Consider the following 16,778-nt stretch of genomic DNA (forward strand, 5'->3'; position numbering starts at 1 on the left):
GCATCTTGGTGGAAGAAGCTATGCCCCCAAAAAAGAAATGAGGCTTACTTTATGGAATAAGGGAAACTGACCTTGTAATCATGAATCAGCCCAAGCTAGTTTAGATATGCCTGCTGCTTATATTCTGATGAATCATACAGTTACCTGTGTTACAGTAAAAACTTCATCTAGGTCTTTACTTTGATTATTTCTTTATGTAATTTTGTCTTTTCTTTTTTGCTTTATTTTGTTTTGTTCAGTATTTACTTTCAGTGTCTCTTTTTTTGTTGTTAAATTCATATAGGTCAACTGATAGTTTCCCTTTTCAGAGAAAATTGAGGCCAAAGTAAATTGTAACTTACTCATGTCAGGTCACATAAATCAGTTTTAGTACTGTGACTATACTCCAGTTCTTACCTGATGTTTTTTGTCTTACTTTCTCTCTTGATGTCGAAATTTAATGTGTATGCATTGTTCATATTATAATTTGCTGGTATTACTTCTAGGTTTGGCTTTTTCATTCATTATCTTATTTTTTACATGATCTCCCTTTTCTTCCTAGCATATTTCTGTATTCTGATTGCGTGCTGACTTAAATATTCATTAATTCTCATGCCCTTCAGAAGTTGGCTGGCAAGTCATTTAATTTATCCTGTGTGGCATGTTTTATTTTTGACCGTTGAACTTATTTTTTTTATGTGCACTACCCTGTATCTAAGAAGACAAAGTCAAGTTATCAAAGTCATGTTCCCACCTTCTTCTTCTTTTCCCTTTGGAGGCCCATAGCCCAAAATGTATTTCTAAAAGCAGATGCAGGACCAGTGACACCTGTTACTCTTCTCTGCTATCCATCCTTCTGCTCTGTGTACCAGCCTTGGTGTTATCTTCAAAGTTTATTAATCCCATGGCTAAAAAATCAAAACTAGGTTTCTGGGAGCATGGTTTGTTGTTTTGTGTTTCTCTCTTAGAAGCTAGAGCTGGCCTTTTTTATTTATACTTGAGTAGTAACAATGAATGCAATTGCTCTTCATAGCTTTGTTTGAATATTATGTGACAATCTTGCTTGTTTTGCAGGTACCTGGGGCCCAAGATTTGGTGGACTTCTCTCCTGTTTATCGATGTCTACACATATATTCTGTCTTGGTGAGTCTTTATCGATGTCTACACATATATTCTGTCTTGGTGAGTCTTTATCTGTCTCTGCCTAATAAAGATGTATATTGAATTCAAAACTCTGCTTTCTCACTTTTGATAGTTTTTTAATTTATTATCAAGAGTGAGGAAAGAGAAACAATTATTTAAGGAGTATTAATTATAAAAAATAATGCTTCTTAAATCTTTTATTTATGTTTGCCATATGATATGCCATAGCTAGTAATGTTAATTTCAAACACATTATTAGATTAGAAATAGTCTATTTAGACTAGAAATAGTCATATACACAGTCAGATATCTGTTCTTAATTTAATAATGTAGTTATTTAAATTAAAATATCCTATCTTTTGCATATTAAAATTATATTTGTAAAATGTTTAGTTTTTGATTCCTGATGACAGTTATTCCTTTTGTCATATGAAGCATATGGAAAGGGGAACCTCTCGAGGGAAGAATATTATGGGTGTTAATGGTATTCTAAGAAATGGCCCTCTCTGTCTTAGTAGTAAACCTATATGCAGAGATACAGATACACACAAAGTCAATCAAAAATTAAACCATGAAGCTAAAGTATCATCAAAGACGAATTGATGAGAGAAGTCCATTGTTGTTATCTTTTATAGCAAAAGTTCAGTGAAGCTTCTATCAGGTTGTTTTTAGTATGTTTGACTATGTCTTATTACCCAGTCTGTTATCCATTTTCTCTCTTCATATATTTAACATAGTGTCACTTAGTCATTACTCCATACAGTTTGGGACACTGGCCTGAAGTATTTTGTGGTGATCTCTATGAATCTGAGAAAAGACCTGGTAGCTTCGTCACCTCTCCTCTCCTTCTCCCACTTCTCCTTGCATTCTGATTCCTTCTTCCCCACTCCTGCTTTTCTCCCTTTCCAGTCCTTCTCTCCATCTGTCATTCTTCGTTGCATAAAGATGAAGCAGGATATAGATTGAGTTGTATCAAGCCATCTAAAATAAGTGGACAGTTTTTTTTTCAATCTCATATACAGGAAATTAAATAAATCATATACATCTTAGTTTGTTACACATTATTAACATCATTTTATACAAGGACCCCTCTTGTATTTTATTTTATCATGTTTTTTCCATTCATCCCCTATTCACAAGCCCACTTCTCTCTCATCTCCAAGTATACTAACTCTAGGATGTTTAGTATATGATCATGGTTATATTTGTATCCTTAAAAAATATATAGTAATTTTGTATATGTAGGTGTTTTAAATCCACTCAAATGGTGTTGTCTTACGGATCTGGTTCTATTTCTTGTATTTTTATTCAGCACTATTTTTAATATCTATCCTTGTGATAGTCTTTATATCTAGCTCGTTGCCTCCCACTTCATGATAGTTAACTGATGGTTTGTAATTTGCTGTGTTTTAATTATTTGTTACTTTAATGATCAACACTTAAATTGCCTCTAACATTCTGCTGTAACAAGTAGTATCCCCTTATAGACTGGTATGTAAGTTTCCATGGTTTCTATACCTAGGAGTGGAGTTGTTGGGTCATAAGGTATATGTATAGTACTTAATATCACTGATTTCTAATTTCTGCTAACCCAATAGATATGAAATGATATCTTTTTGTTTTAATTTGCATTTCTCTGATTACTGGTAACATTGTACTTCTCCTTATAGACTTAGTAATCGTTTAAGATTTTTCTTCTCTAAACTGCCTGTTTTTAACCTTTGTTCAATTTTGTGTTGGATTTCTTGTTTTTGTTTTCTCTCTTTGCTGGAAAGAGAAATTTCAGGAACTCCTTATATTTTGTAGATACTGACAGTTTAGAATATTGCAAATGTGTTTTTTCCAGTTTGCTGCCATACTCTAAACTATGTCTATATTATCATCCATGAAATACAAAACCTTGCTTTTGATGTAACTAAGTCTATCAATTTTAATCTTATAGTTGGTATTTTTTGAGTCTTGTTTTAAAAAATATCCCTCTCTATTCCAAGTTCATAGCACATTCTCCTTACATTACCTTTAGCGTTTTATCATTCACATTTTGATCTTGATCCATCTTGGGTTCACCATTGTATATAGTATGAAGTAGGGATCCAACTTAATTTTTTTCTATATGATGAATTCAGTTTTGCCAATCCCATCTACTGCATGAGCTGTACATTACTCAGTGATTCCTGGTAGCACCCCTGGCATACACTAAATATTCATATTTACATGAAGCTGTTTCTCAGCTTTATAGTTTGTTATATTTGGTTTTGTAATATATCTACATATATGGTGAAAGAAATTCCCTCTCATTTCTCCTTTTTTAAATTGCCTTGCCTATTTATAGACCTTTATTTGTCCATATATATTTTAGAATCAGTTTGAGTTCATAAAAATAATCCTTCTAGAATTTTGATTGAATCAGTTGAATTTATAGATAAATTTTGAGAAGAACTGACAACTTTATAATGCTAAGTCATGCCATTTATGGAAGAATAAGATCTACTTTTAAATTATTTAATTGAGCTTTTTTTTATATTAGCAGTCTTGGGCATTCTTTGTTAGGTTCATAGGAAAATACTTATAGTTTTTGTTGCTATTTCCTACTTTATTTTCTAATTAGTTATTGCTGATATTGAGGAATAGTATTAATTTCTGTGAGTTAACTTTACATCTGACAATCTTGCTCAACTCTTTCATTAGTTATTATAGTTTGTTTTTGGTTTATGATAGGTTTTCTGTGTAGCTGATCATAATGTCTGCAGATAATGATTTTTGTTTCTTTTCTTCCTATCCATATATCTCATTGTTCTTTCTATTGTCTTATTGTATTGACTAGGATCATCATTACTTTGTTGTTCAGTAAGATGATAGTGGCCATCCTTGTCTGATTTCTGATCTCAAAGAGAATGTATCTAAAGTTTCTCCATTAACTGATGTTTGTAATAGGTTTTTGGTAAATAGTCTATATCTAATTATTTCTAGGCTCCTGAGAATTTTTTTAGTAAAACGTAAATAAGTGTTGAATGTTATTGAATTTATTTTCCTAATTTATTGATATAATCCTGTGATTTTTATCCTTTCGTTCATGAATGTGGTGAATTTTATTGATAGATTTTTCTGATATTAAACCATCCGTGCATTCTTTAGATAAATCTAACCTGATAAGGATGTATTACTGCTTTTTTTTAAACATCCTGTGGAATTTAACTATTATTTGTTTATTTTTAATCTTTTTTGTATTGATATGTATAGTCATAAGTAACACAGGCCTATACTTTTTTTTGTATAGTCCTTATGTGGTTTGGAAGTCAATATTATTTTAGCCTCATTAAAATTGTTGAACATCCTTCCTTTTTGTCTGTTTTATGAAATGATTTATATAAGATAGGAGTTACCTGTTCCTTGCAAGTTGAGTAGAAATCACATATGCAGTAATATGCATTTTTCCTTTGCCACATACTTGTTCCTTTCTCCCTTATCATCTTGTTTACATGCTCCATGATTTTATTTAATCTCTTCAATCGTATAACTGGTTATGGGAGTTTACAGTTGTTGTGTTTAATCTAAATGTCTATAGAAAAAGAACCATATTCACTCATATCAAGTTTCAAGGTAACTTATTGTAAATCTCATAATTGCAAAATCGAGTGCATTTTTTCTCTTAAAAGTGTAAAATCTATGAAAATGGGTAGTTTGTTTAGTTTAATGTTATATCTTCAGTACCAACGACAGTACTTTGCATATAGTAGGTACTCAATATATATTAGTTGAAAGAATAAATGAATAAGTGGTAGCTAAAGAACGTAGTATATTTGTTTGAACATATGCTAACTCAGACCTTATTATTCATTTACTTATTCAATAAACACTTATTGAATTTCTCTTCTGCATGAAATGGATTTGGAGAAGCAAAGCTGGCTATATAAATAAATCAAGGATTTAATGCTTTAAAAAAATTACAATCTACCAGGAGAGAACTTACAGTCTTTGAATGACTGTAATTTGACAGCACTATGTCTCATCACTATGTGTATGTTAGTTTTTGTAAGCTTTATTAAAACTTTATGATATAGAAAATGTAATAGATTTTCTCAAGTGAGAACTCTAATAGTGATTCTTAAGAGTACTGAAGTAATTTATTTACACACTTACTAGCTGTGTGGTGTTAGGCAAATCACTTAAACCTTAGCTTTCTCATATATAAAATGTGATGATAATTTCCTACTTAGTGCAGTTATAAATATTGTATGAATGGTGCCTAGCTCAGTCTGTGGCACATAATTGGCATTTAATAAATGGCAGTTAATATGGCAAGAATTATGTATCTCTGATGCTAATTATTAGACACATTATTGGTATTTTTAAAAATATGTGACATAAAGTATAGACATGTAGATACAGGTTCTAGTCTGCCATCAAGATACAAATTTCATCAATTATTTAAAATTTACACATTTGTATATTTAAATACAGAGACTGTATAGTCCTAAACTGTGAGGACTAAACAGAAGGACCTTAAACTGCCCTTTTAAAAATAAATTCTACACACTAGTATTTTGTAATGTTGAAATGTTTGGTATTCATAAATTTTCTATAACAATTTGATAAGGCATTGTTTATATGGCAGAAGCAGGCTGCTTCCTCCATTCATAATGTTCCCTAGTTTTGAAAAGGTACAACTAGTGGTAAGACCTCAGCTCTGTTTTTTCTGAAATATATCTTTATTTTTTACACCTTACTGTAAATAGAGACTTTAAATAAGAACTCACATATCTGCTTTGCTAAAGGAAGGGCCAGAGCCTGTATAACTTCTCAAGGTGACTCTTTTTGTAGTTTTTTGGGGGCTATAATTTGTCACTTCTCTATACTTGCTTCCCCATTCTTAAATCACTAATTTGTATTACTGTGTGGTGAATGATAGCTCTTCATAATATTAATGACAAAGATATTTTAAAATGGATTACTTAATATAAAGATTTATGACAAATATTTTCTTATTTCCTGTTGTAGTTAATATCAACATTAGGCTTTAAGAAAAGATTTGGGAATAGAGAAATGAGGACTGAGTAGAAAATAAACCTTGTTTCTCGAATTCCTTTCCATTTCTGTACTTGTCTTTTCTTCTTCGCTCTTCATTCTCTCATCAACCCAGTATATTTATCTTTTGTTTATACTACTACCCTGAATCTGTATCTTAGTGACCTTTCAGTTGCGTTTGGCTTTGTTGATAATTTACTATTTGAAACTGTTAATCGCTTTGTCTTACTTTACAATATGTTTTCCTTCTCCTCTACCAGCCTTTTTGATAGTTGTTACCTGTTTTGATCTTTGTGGGCTCTATTTCTTTGTGTCCCTCAGTCTTCCCAGGATTCTGCCCTTGTCCCACTTCTCTTCTTTCTCTCCTGCCTTTCTTGAATGATATAATCTACTTTCATGGTTTGAAGTGCTAATGACTTCCAAACCTATATCTCTCCTTCTCAGCTTTCCTTTGAACTTAAGACTTTTATATATAATAGTTTACTGAACCTAATAACCTTTGGATATTCCACAGGCAGCACAAACTCTGTATGTTTCAAAATGAACTTCTTATCTCCCCCCACCCCCCAGTCTACTTCTTCTGAATTTACAGTGGTCTCAAGTAATAACAGCATCATTTATCTAGTCACCAGGCAGAAACCTAAACTCTTCCTTTTTTGTCAATATCATATCCAGATCTCCAAATCTTACAAATGTTACCTCCTAAATATAGTTTTACTTCATTTCATCCTCCCCTATCCTAAAATGATTGCCCTAGTTCAGATTCTCATTGGGATTATTGAAAACAGTCTCCTAACTGTTCTCCCTCCCTTATATCACTAAGTCGCTTCTCACTGTAGTGATAGTAATCTACCTATCATACAAATCTGACGTATATGTTATCTGCTTAAAATTCTCTTATTGGTCATATGGGAGGAAAATATAGAAGCATAGACAAAAATACAGCATATAGAAGTATAGAAGGTTTTCCATGTCCTGTCTGCCATATATACTACTGCTTACCATCTTGCTTTAATGATACTGAAATGCTTCCAGTCTTTGAATGCACCATGCTATTTCATGTTTCTCATGCTAGTCATTCTGCCTGAATTACTATTGCCATTTCTTTTGATTTTACTGATTCATATTTATTTTGTACTCGTGTTCTCCAGCAAATTTTCCTGGCATTTCAGGTTGAGCTTGGTGGACTCCCTTCCCCTTTGCACTATTATAAGACCCAGTACATAATTTATATTAGTGTTTAATATCATTGTATTTTAATATGTATTCTTTTTCCTCAATAGACTATAAGCTTTTTTAGGGCAGGTACCATGTTTTATTCATCTTTTTTAGCCCTAGCACTTAGCACTTAGTATTAATAGTATATAATACTCAATAAATGTTTGTTTTTGATTTTGAAAGATAACTGTCCTCCTTTTGACCTGTAAATGAGTCCAGTATTTTAGTCTCAGGCAGTGTTATACAATGTCAGGGCAAGGACTTATATGAGGGAAAACAGTTCTGTTGGTATCCAACGGAAGGATCATAACAGAAGTAACAAAAAGTTCTAATATTTTGTCATTTACAATAGTGTTTATCTGAACTTTTGGCCTGGAGGATAACAAGGCACACTTTGAATAAACATGGCAATATTTATTATTTTTAGTGAAACCGACCTTCCATTCACCCCCCTTTTATGACTGTGCTGCTTATAAATTCCCAAAGGATTATTTGAAAAATCCTACTTATATCTGCCAGCCTTATCAGTAGGGCAGGAGTTCACGTATTGTAACAGGAGGTCAGATTTCGGTCATGGTCTTATAGATGGGGCCAAGCACCTGTAAATTCTTCCTTTGGTGACTAAAGTGAAGTACAATATCAAACAGGCAGTGAGACTTTTCTAGGAAGTGCTGAACTTTGGCAGGAAGGGCAAACTTAGGCAGGAGGAGGGGAGGGAAGAAAGTGAACAAGGGTCAGATAGTGGTTAATTGAGACTTGGTCCTTGATGTAGTAATGTAATGGAAGTGTGCAGGGCAAAGGTAGGTGTATTTTATAGAATAGTTTTAAACAACTTATATTGTGTAAATCTTCATATACAGTTTAGGGATGGGCAGGTAAGGGGCAGGTTATAAAACATCATTTTATAGTCATTAAAGTTAATTTTTTTAAGAAGGGAGAAAATGACATAAACTAAAAATTTTACTGGAAGGGTAATGTGGAATAATAATAATCTGAGATTCTTATACATAGTGTAGTAGTAGTTAAAAAGATGGGTGGATTATTTGTCTAATGAAGACAGAAACCAGTTTGTCTTGAAGATTTTTTGAAAACCATCAATACAGTGATGTCTGCCATGTTTATGGGCCCCATGCCTAGAACCCAGCTCAGTTTGGACAAAGATTTGTAGGTACTTTAAGCTCCTCCATATACTGCAACAACTTTCTGATTCTTCTCCAAATTTGCTGCTCAGTCCCTCTTCTGTCACTGAAAGGGTGTATACATGCCCTATAACAAGGAGCTTAGATATCATTAAGAGGCTGTGGGAGCAAACCTGTAAATACAACCATACTCCTAGTTTGTGGGTCTCATTTATGATCTTATCTTCTTGTGGTATCTTGGTCTCCAGTGATCTACAATTATCTTATTAACAATTGTAAAAGATTCCTAGATTAAAGAATGTTGACAAATGTATACCTTTGATTTATATACTTTTCTGTGTGTATGTTATACTATAATAAAGAGTGTACACCTGAAATTTATATAATGTTAGAAACCAATGTTATCTCAATAAAAAAATATTAAAAAAAAGTTTACTTTAAAAGATTTCTGACGTTTTAGGTCCAGGGATGGCAATTATATCAATATATGGATTTTTTTCATAAGTGGCAACCCATCAGTATTACATGAATCATAAGTTTTATCTAACTCTCTTTCAATCACTAAAGGAGATTATAAAACAGCCTGAGATGTAAGGGAATGCAGAATGTCGTTGTGCAGTGAATTCATCATTACAAAAGCTCCAGCAAGTGCAGTATTTCTTTTAAATTTTCTCGGGCAAGGGGCCTTTGAGAATTTGATGAAAGCTGTGAACCCTTTCCCTGGACAAAATGTACATATGTACGTGCATGTGATATGTTGCTTAGAATTTCATAGGCTTCCCCAACTGCAGAATTGACCCATAGACCTAGAAAGAATCCTTCATCTAAAGGGAAGTACAGGCTGAGTCAGATTTCAGGTATCTACTGACTATAGACCTATGCCCCAGAATAGCTTGCGCTAATTCCATTTGAGTATCCCCTTTTAGAAGCCTCCTAAGGACTCCCTGCCACCTTGTCTTTTTCTTAGATTTGGAAGCCTTGCCAAAATCTAAATTTAAAAGCATATTTCAAAGTGACCTTATTTCTGTCATAAATCTTTATTCCCTGAGCAGCCATTATGCATGGCAAACTGGTGACCTGTTTTTCTGTTAAGAATAAGTTAGCCTAAGTACCTAAAATAATAGTTTTGTCCCCTGAATTCTACTTAGAAGGATTCAGAGCAGAGATTTAGAAATAATTATGTGAACTGTAGTTAGTAATTTATCTCCCTGAACATAAGTAATTGTGTTAAATTTCAGAGTATTTTACCTCTTGCTTGCTTTTAATAATATCTCTTTTTAAGTACTTGGCTATAATTAGGAGAGGTGAATCAGCAGCAGAGCTAGAATTTACCCACAATCTCTTTCCAATCCTTCATGATCCTTGCTGGGGCCGGGGATAGGGTGGGGTTGGTGGGGCAGGAATCTTCCTGGAACATGTTTCTCCCTTTCTAATCTGAGGATTTCTACTGGTATGGTCTGCACTGGTAGCTGGGAAACTACAAAATCCATGGTCATGTAACTACAGATAATAGTGAGGAAAGGATTTGGAGAATGGAAAAAGGAACAGATACAAGGAGTTATAAGTGACATGTTTTCTGAGGTGTTAAGGGAATTAATTAATGAAATTACTTAAAGAACTTTGGTAGCAATTCGTTATTATATTAAAGCACTTGGGAAATAAATACTTGAAGAGTTTAAGACACTACTGGAGTTTTCAATTAAAGAAAAATGATTAGTTTTGGCATTCTCAAGATTAGACTTCGAGATCCTTTTGAGTAATGATAGCTGAAGGGTTGTTTATTTATATATTTATAATATTATTATCTTGGATTTTATATAACAGTTCAGCAGTCTCATAGTTCTTCACAAATTTGGCTACACTGAATAAGTGACTTATTCATATGGTAAATATGAGGATAACATCTCACTTGGTAGAGACTGGCCTTGTGCCATGGAATAGTTTTTTTTGTTGGCATCAGAGGTAAGATTGTAGGGTTCTTATTCCTGTACTTTTATCAGAAAGCACTGTTGCTATTTAATAACCAAGTAAATTTGGCAGCAAGAATTGGAACATAGACTTAAAGAAAGCAAATCTGAAGGATTAGGTATATTTTTGATGGTCAGATTTTTTTATTGTTATTGATTTAAAAAAATGAAACTTCCTTTAAAAAAATAGCAGAACATTTCTGCTACATCTCGATATTAAGACAGTTGATTGACAAATCAAAAATAGATATTCATACATCAGCCTCACGTAGTTTTTACCAGTGCTTCTCACAGCTCATTGATCTGGCAGTGAATGCCAATAAATAAATAGAGCTCTCATTGGTTTTTCAGTTTTCATTAAAATTAATGGTACTTTACCGTAGCCTGGTTTTTTTTCCAGAGCTATCCTGATTCTATTTTAAACGTTGAGACTATTGACTTGTACTTATTTTATATAACTGTAGTAAAAATCCATTATTTAAACTTTTTCAATTTTTTACAAAGACACTTGAATGAGCATTTAAATATTTGATTTGGGTGTAAACACAAGTAGGGTCATTTACTACTCCTATGGTAGAAATTAAGACAAATGAGAAAGGCTGATATGAAAAATTCTAGGTGCTTAGAGTTTGTGAATAGCTTTTTTTTCTTATTTGACATTTCCAGAGATGGTATTACAGAGAGAAGGAAACATCACTTTATTTTGCCAGTCACCTGAAATTGGAAATTGTGTTATAGAATTCCAGCATTGCCAGAGGCATATAGCTTAATGATCTAGATCTCCTTAAAGTTGTTTCTGGAGCTGTATTTCTGGGGAACAACAGTCTTATCAATTGATGTGTTTAACAAAACAAAGGAGGGGGCCCCTGTTTCAAATTTCATCGAAACTCTGTGTACTGTATTGCTGTCTTGGGTTTTTTACAGTTCACATTAATATATTGAAGAATATTCTGAGAAGATCTGCAAAAAATAAACATGTTAAATTTTATTTAAGCCAGCATTTCCTAATACACTGAAAGATGATCAGGACACTTTCTGCTCTCAAAAAGTTTATAATTTAATGGATCTAGAGAAAAGCTGCTTTGTAAGAAACTCTGAAGAGACCTGGTTTTTAAAAAAATCCATCATGTTTATTTGAAATATGTACATTTTCTTTGGGAAATAAGAAAAGAACATTGGACTTTTAATGGAAAAGCCTTCCTGAAAACAGTAATTTGAAATGAGTAGGTACCATTTTCAGATCTTTTGGGATAGCATTGATGTTAGAAAGGAATTCTGATGTTTATATACTTGAAATTTATTTTTTAAGAACTTTAAGTGACTAATATTTCAGGCGCTGGTATTTAGACACTATTCCTCTTGATCCTTTTTGTATTGTTTTATTTTCATTTTAGATGGACTTTACTTTCCCTCTCAGAAATATTTATTTGCTTTCCTCCCTTATGTAAGACAAATACAGGTTGCACTGTTGAGGAGCCAGCTTATCCTCTTAGAGCTGGAAGCTTTCTGGTTTGTTCCCATCGTGATCTTGAGTACTTCTGAGCAATAAGAACGTATTTGAAGTATTTTCTTTAGAGATATTTCTTTAATGTGGAAAGTTTTGCCCTGAAATATTTGGTGACTCCTAGTCCATCTCTGACACTTAACAGATTGTCTCATCACTCTCCTGCCATATCTCACTGCCTCCTAGTTTCACTGACCCAGCAGTGCCTGGTGAGGTTAGATAGGCGTAAACACTACAGAGATCATAGAGAAAAGCTGAGGGTGAGATACTTTGTGCACTGCATTGATAAGGACACAGGAAAAGCCATTTATAGTGATAACTTTCCTGTAGTATGGGCTAATGGGCCCCGGTTTGTAGTAGCTGTAATCTAACTTTTTATAATTGTCATACTGCTCTTTTAACCCGGTGACCTTATTACCCATGGGCATACGTATCATTTGGCTTTGAATAAAACAAGAGACAAAAAAAAAGTGATTAAATTTTTTTTTCTGGACATGCTTGCATTTGTTTTTCAAAATGCCTACTTTGGGAAGATTGAACTTCTCAAGTATGCTTGCTTGTTTTTCTAACAATAGTATCTCACTTAAACGGCTTTAGACACCACAATAATATAACTATTTTTTAAGCTCTGACCAAATAAATGGAAATAATTCATTTTCCATATAACACCCAGTAATCCTTCTAAATACAATTTTGATCAAAACAAAACTATGCTTCAAATACTCTAGTTCCTTATTGTTCTCAGAATAAACTTTTTTTTTTTTTTCTTTTTGGTGAGACAGATTAGCCCTGAGCTAACATCTGTTGCCAATCCTCCTCTTTTTGCTGAGGAAGATTGGCCCTGGGCTAACATCTGTGCCCATCTTCCTCTACGTTATATGTGGGATGCCACCACAGCATGGCTTGATAAGTGGTGAGTAGGTCCATGCCCAGGATCTGAACCTGTGAACCCTGGGCCACCTGAAGCGGAGCAGGCAAATTTAACCACTATGCCACCCGGCCGGCCCCAAGGTTTGGGATTTCTTGTTGCCTTGAAACAAAGTATAAGATGTGTTGACATATTTTTTTAGATATGAAAAATGAGGTAATTTATGATGTTTATAGCAGTTTAGATTGTATTTGACTACATGTAACTAAAACCCAACTATAATGTTTAAACAAATATAGAGTTTATTTTTTTATGATATGACAGGAATTCCAGAAGTAGTCAGGTCATTGTTGGTATGATGGCTCTACATTGTCATCAAAGACTTAGGTTCTTTTAGTTGTTCCAATCCTTCATCTTTAGTACCTAGTTTTGGTCTTCATTCTTATAAGATGGATGCCACATCTTTAGGCATCATTTTCATATTTCAGAAAGAAAGCGGATGGGAAGGCCAAAGTCCAAAAGCTGCATTGCATCTAAGTCTGTTTCTGTTCATCAGGAAAATAGTAGCTTCAGTCAAAGAATAAACGGTTTTGTAAAAATGATGAATTCTTTTGTAATTTTAAAAACAGTTAAAATTATAAACCAATTGATTTCTAGTCAACATTGTGTTTTTTTAAAAAATATTAGGGACAAATCAGATAAGCTTGAATCTAAATCTTGACCTAGATATGTTACTTAACTTCTCAATTTCCCCATTTTAAAAATGCAAATAATAGTGTTTATCTCACAGTGTTTTTGTGAGAATGAAATGAAAGCATATATGTAAAAACGCCTGCCATTCCTGGAACATACTGAATCGTTGTATTTATTTATTTATTTTTCCTACTGTTTTTTGCTGATGAAGATTGGCCCTGAACTAATTTGTGTGCCAGTCTTCCTCTATTTTGTATGTGGGTCACTGCCACAGTATGGCTTGATGAGTGATGTTGGTCCATGCCCAGGATCCGAACCCGTGAACCTGGGCTGCTGAAGTGGGGTACCCTGAACCTAACCACTATGCCAATGAGCTGGCCCCTGGAGCATACTACATCTTAAAGAAATATTTCTCCCTCCAACTTGTACATATTCTGCTCACCATGCCACCCCCCATCATCAATTTTCATATTATAAAAAGGACTTTTGAAGAATGCAATGAGGAAGGAATAAGGGACTAGGAACTAGACTAACACGTGTGCAGACATAAATACGCTGATATAAGAAATAATACAAGAAAACCTGTACATTTTCTCCAACAGCCCATCTCCATTTAATGTTACCTTTATAAAAATTCTAATCTAGAGATTAAGAACCATGAAATATTAGGAGGAGAAAGCCTTTTGTATACCCTTTCTTTTAGCCGTCTCTTTTCACAGAAGGGGAAACCTTGGCCTAGGGTAGTTAAATTACTCACCTGAAGTCACGTGAGTGGTAAATAGCACTAGTAACTAATAGAACTGATAACTAGGTATAATTCTCTTGTGTTCTTTCCTCCATCAATTATCATCATCATTAAAACAGCTAAATTTATTGTGCTATGTGTAAAGTCCTATTCTAAGCACTTACAAATATTGTTACTCAGTATATTATATTGTACCCTAATATGGTATATAATAGATATATGGACTTTATAAACCTAATGATTTTTCTTCTTTCACTGCCAGTGAGGGACTGGACCTGGTTTCCTGTCAATAATGATTGGAAATAGGGATGGAGGTAGGAAGGCCTTCTACATTTTTTCAGTCTACCTTTTCAAAAAGTCTTTTTTCCTTCAGAGTTGCCTTTGGTACATACTTCAACAATTATGTACTGTCAGTTTTTATGTGACTTAAGGTTTGTCAATATTTTGCTCTGGTCGTCCAGAAGCATCCTATGGGGAGGCCTGATGACCATAGTTGTAGGGAAAAAAACAGGATTTTCCATTGTTAAACAGTAAGATCAGTTACTTTCCTTCTATGAAAATGATCTGTCTGCCCACTAGTTCTTTTTTTTTTTTTGCTTGTAACATAAAAAGTATCTATAAGAGAATATCTATAAGAGAGTGAATAGTCCACACCAGACCACACTTGGTTGCAACTGGTTGTGGGCCTAAGCCATCAACAGAAGCTACTTGTGAGTACTTTTTTAGCTATTATTCAGGTTTTTAGAAGGGCGTTGAGGACACTTTCCCTAAGTTTTAGTTGCGTTTTGACCTGTTGTCTTTCTCGATTTTCCTACATTATTCAGAAATTTGTAACTATAATTTCTTCCATCAGATAACACAATAAAAAGTAGCTAGGCTTTAAAATCTTAATGGAAAATACAAAAGTAGGAGAGTTTGTGAGTATGGGTATTTTCATTGGGGAAAAAATACAAAACCATGAGTCTGTGCTAATAATAAAAGTATATAAATGAATGAATGAATACATATATACATCAATACATACATATACAAATAGGGGAGAGGGCTGTGGTCTTAGAGTAGAATGCTAAGTGTCGACTGTTGGGAGACAGTTATGGATCTCTTGAATCTCTGTACATCTTGTGAGCAGAGGCATTGACTGTGTTTATTTCAGACCATTTTTTCAAGAGTGTTGTGTAGCCAGCAGCTTTGCAAGGTAGAGCTAATGTCTCCTGCCAGAGAAAAAAGCAGATGTACTTCCAGCTTTGGAAGATCAAGATAGTGTTTTTCTATGGAACAAAGATATTTGGGTTCCATACGCCTAGGGTTCCTCTCCTTTAAAGTGCTGTGTGTGCAGGTGTCACCTGGACCTCTTCACATTGCCCTGTGGAAATTGGATCTCTGGTAAATGGTGCAAGTATAAATGCTGATACTCTGGCTATTGCTGTTGGTACTGGTAATAAAGTCTTTCGTCTCTGATCCAGGAGTTTTGTGCCTTCTGATAGCATCCATGAGGCTATGGCATGCTAATTTAGTTGGCTTGCAACTGGGCAAAATCTCAGACTCTTCCTCGTTCTTCATTTTGCGGTCATTACAATAAAGATTTATTCAGGCAGGAATCGTCAGTAGATACTAAATCTACTGGGGAAATTTTGGTAAGGAGTAGTATATTTGTGTGGTCTTAAAGTATCTCCCCAAGATTGCTTATTAATAACAAGACAAAAATTGTAATTGGACACTATCTTTACCAGATGATCAAAATTAACATCACACTTCTTCAATTGTGTCAGTTAGACATTGTATGCCTCTGAATGAGATGCCCTGAGAGGGATATAGCATTACTTATGTAGTGTTCTGACGTGGAGTGCGTAACTTGAATTTAATTTATGAGGAAACATCACAGAAACCCAAAATGAGGAGCATTCTATTATGAAGGACAAAAAAGAGAGGAAGAGAGAGTGTGTATTTAAAAAATGTTGGTCATAAAAGATCAAGAAAAGCCGAGGAACTGTTTCAGGTTAAAGGAAGCTAAGGAGGCATGACAACTCAGTGCAATGCGGGTTGTCCTAGACCAGGGATTGGCAAACATTTTTTGTAGAGGAACTGAGAGTAAATATTTTAGGCTTTGTGAGCCATGGGGTCCTTGTTACAACTACTCAAGTTCGCTGTCATAGCTCAAAAGCAGCCAGACGCAATATGTAAATGAATGTGTGGTTGTGTTCCCATCAAACTTTATTTACATAACAAACGGGTAATGGGGTGAATTTGACCCATGGGCCCTGGTTTGCTGACCTCTGTCCTAGACTGAATCCTGTACTCAAGGGAAAATATGCTGTAAAGGACATTTTTGGGTTCATTGACAAAATTGGAATATGGATGGTAGATTAGGAAAATGTTAAATTTTCTGAAATTGATAACTATTCTGTTGTTATATAAGAAATTATTCTTATTCTCAGGAAACGCACAATGAAGTATTTACGAGTAAAGAGATCTGATGTATGTATAACATATTTCCAGA

General features: G+C 33.9%; 1 protein-coding gene across 3 annotated transcripts in view; it reads left to right on the top strand.

Annotated features, from left to right (window-relative positions):
• The window catches only part of EXOC6B (exocyst complex component 6B), a 588,554-nt gene that overhangs the window by 260,649 nt on the left and 311,127 nt on the right, over positions 1 to 16,778 (top strand). For all 3 annotated transcript variants that reach the window (XM_058550958.1, XM_058550957.1, XM_058550956.1), the window contains one exon: positions 1,054 to 1,122. In XM_058550958.1, coding sequence (XP_058406941.1) covers positions 1,054 to 1,122 — 69 coding nt within the window. The remainder of the gene's footprint in view (positions 1 to 1,053; positions 1,123 to 16,778) is intronic.

Source organism: Diceros bicornis, chromosome 12 (assembly GCF_020826845.1).
Source record: "Diceros bicornis minor isolate mBicDic1 chromosome 12, mDicBic1.mat.cur, whole genome shotgun sequence".
NCBI lineage: Eukaryota > Metazoa > Chordata > Mammalia > Perissodactyla > Rhinocerotidae > Diceros > Diceros bicornis.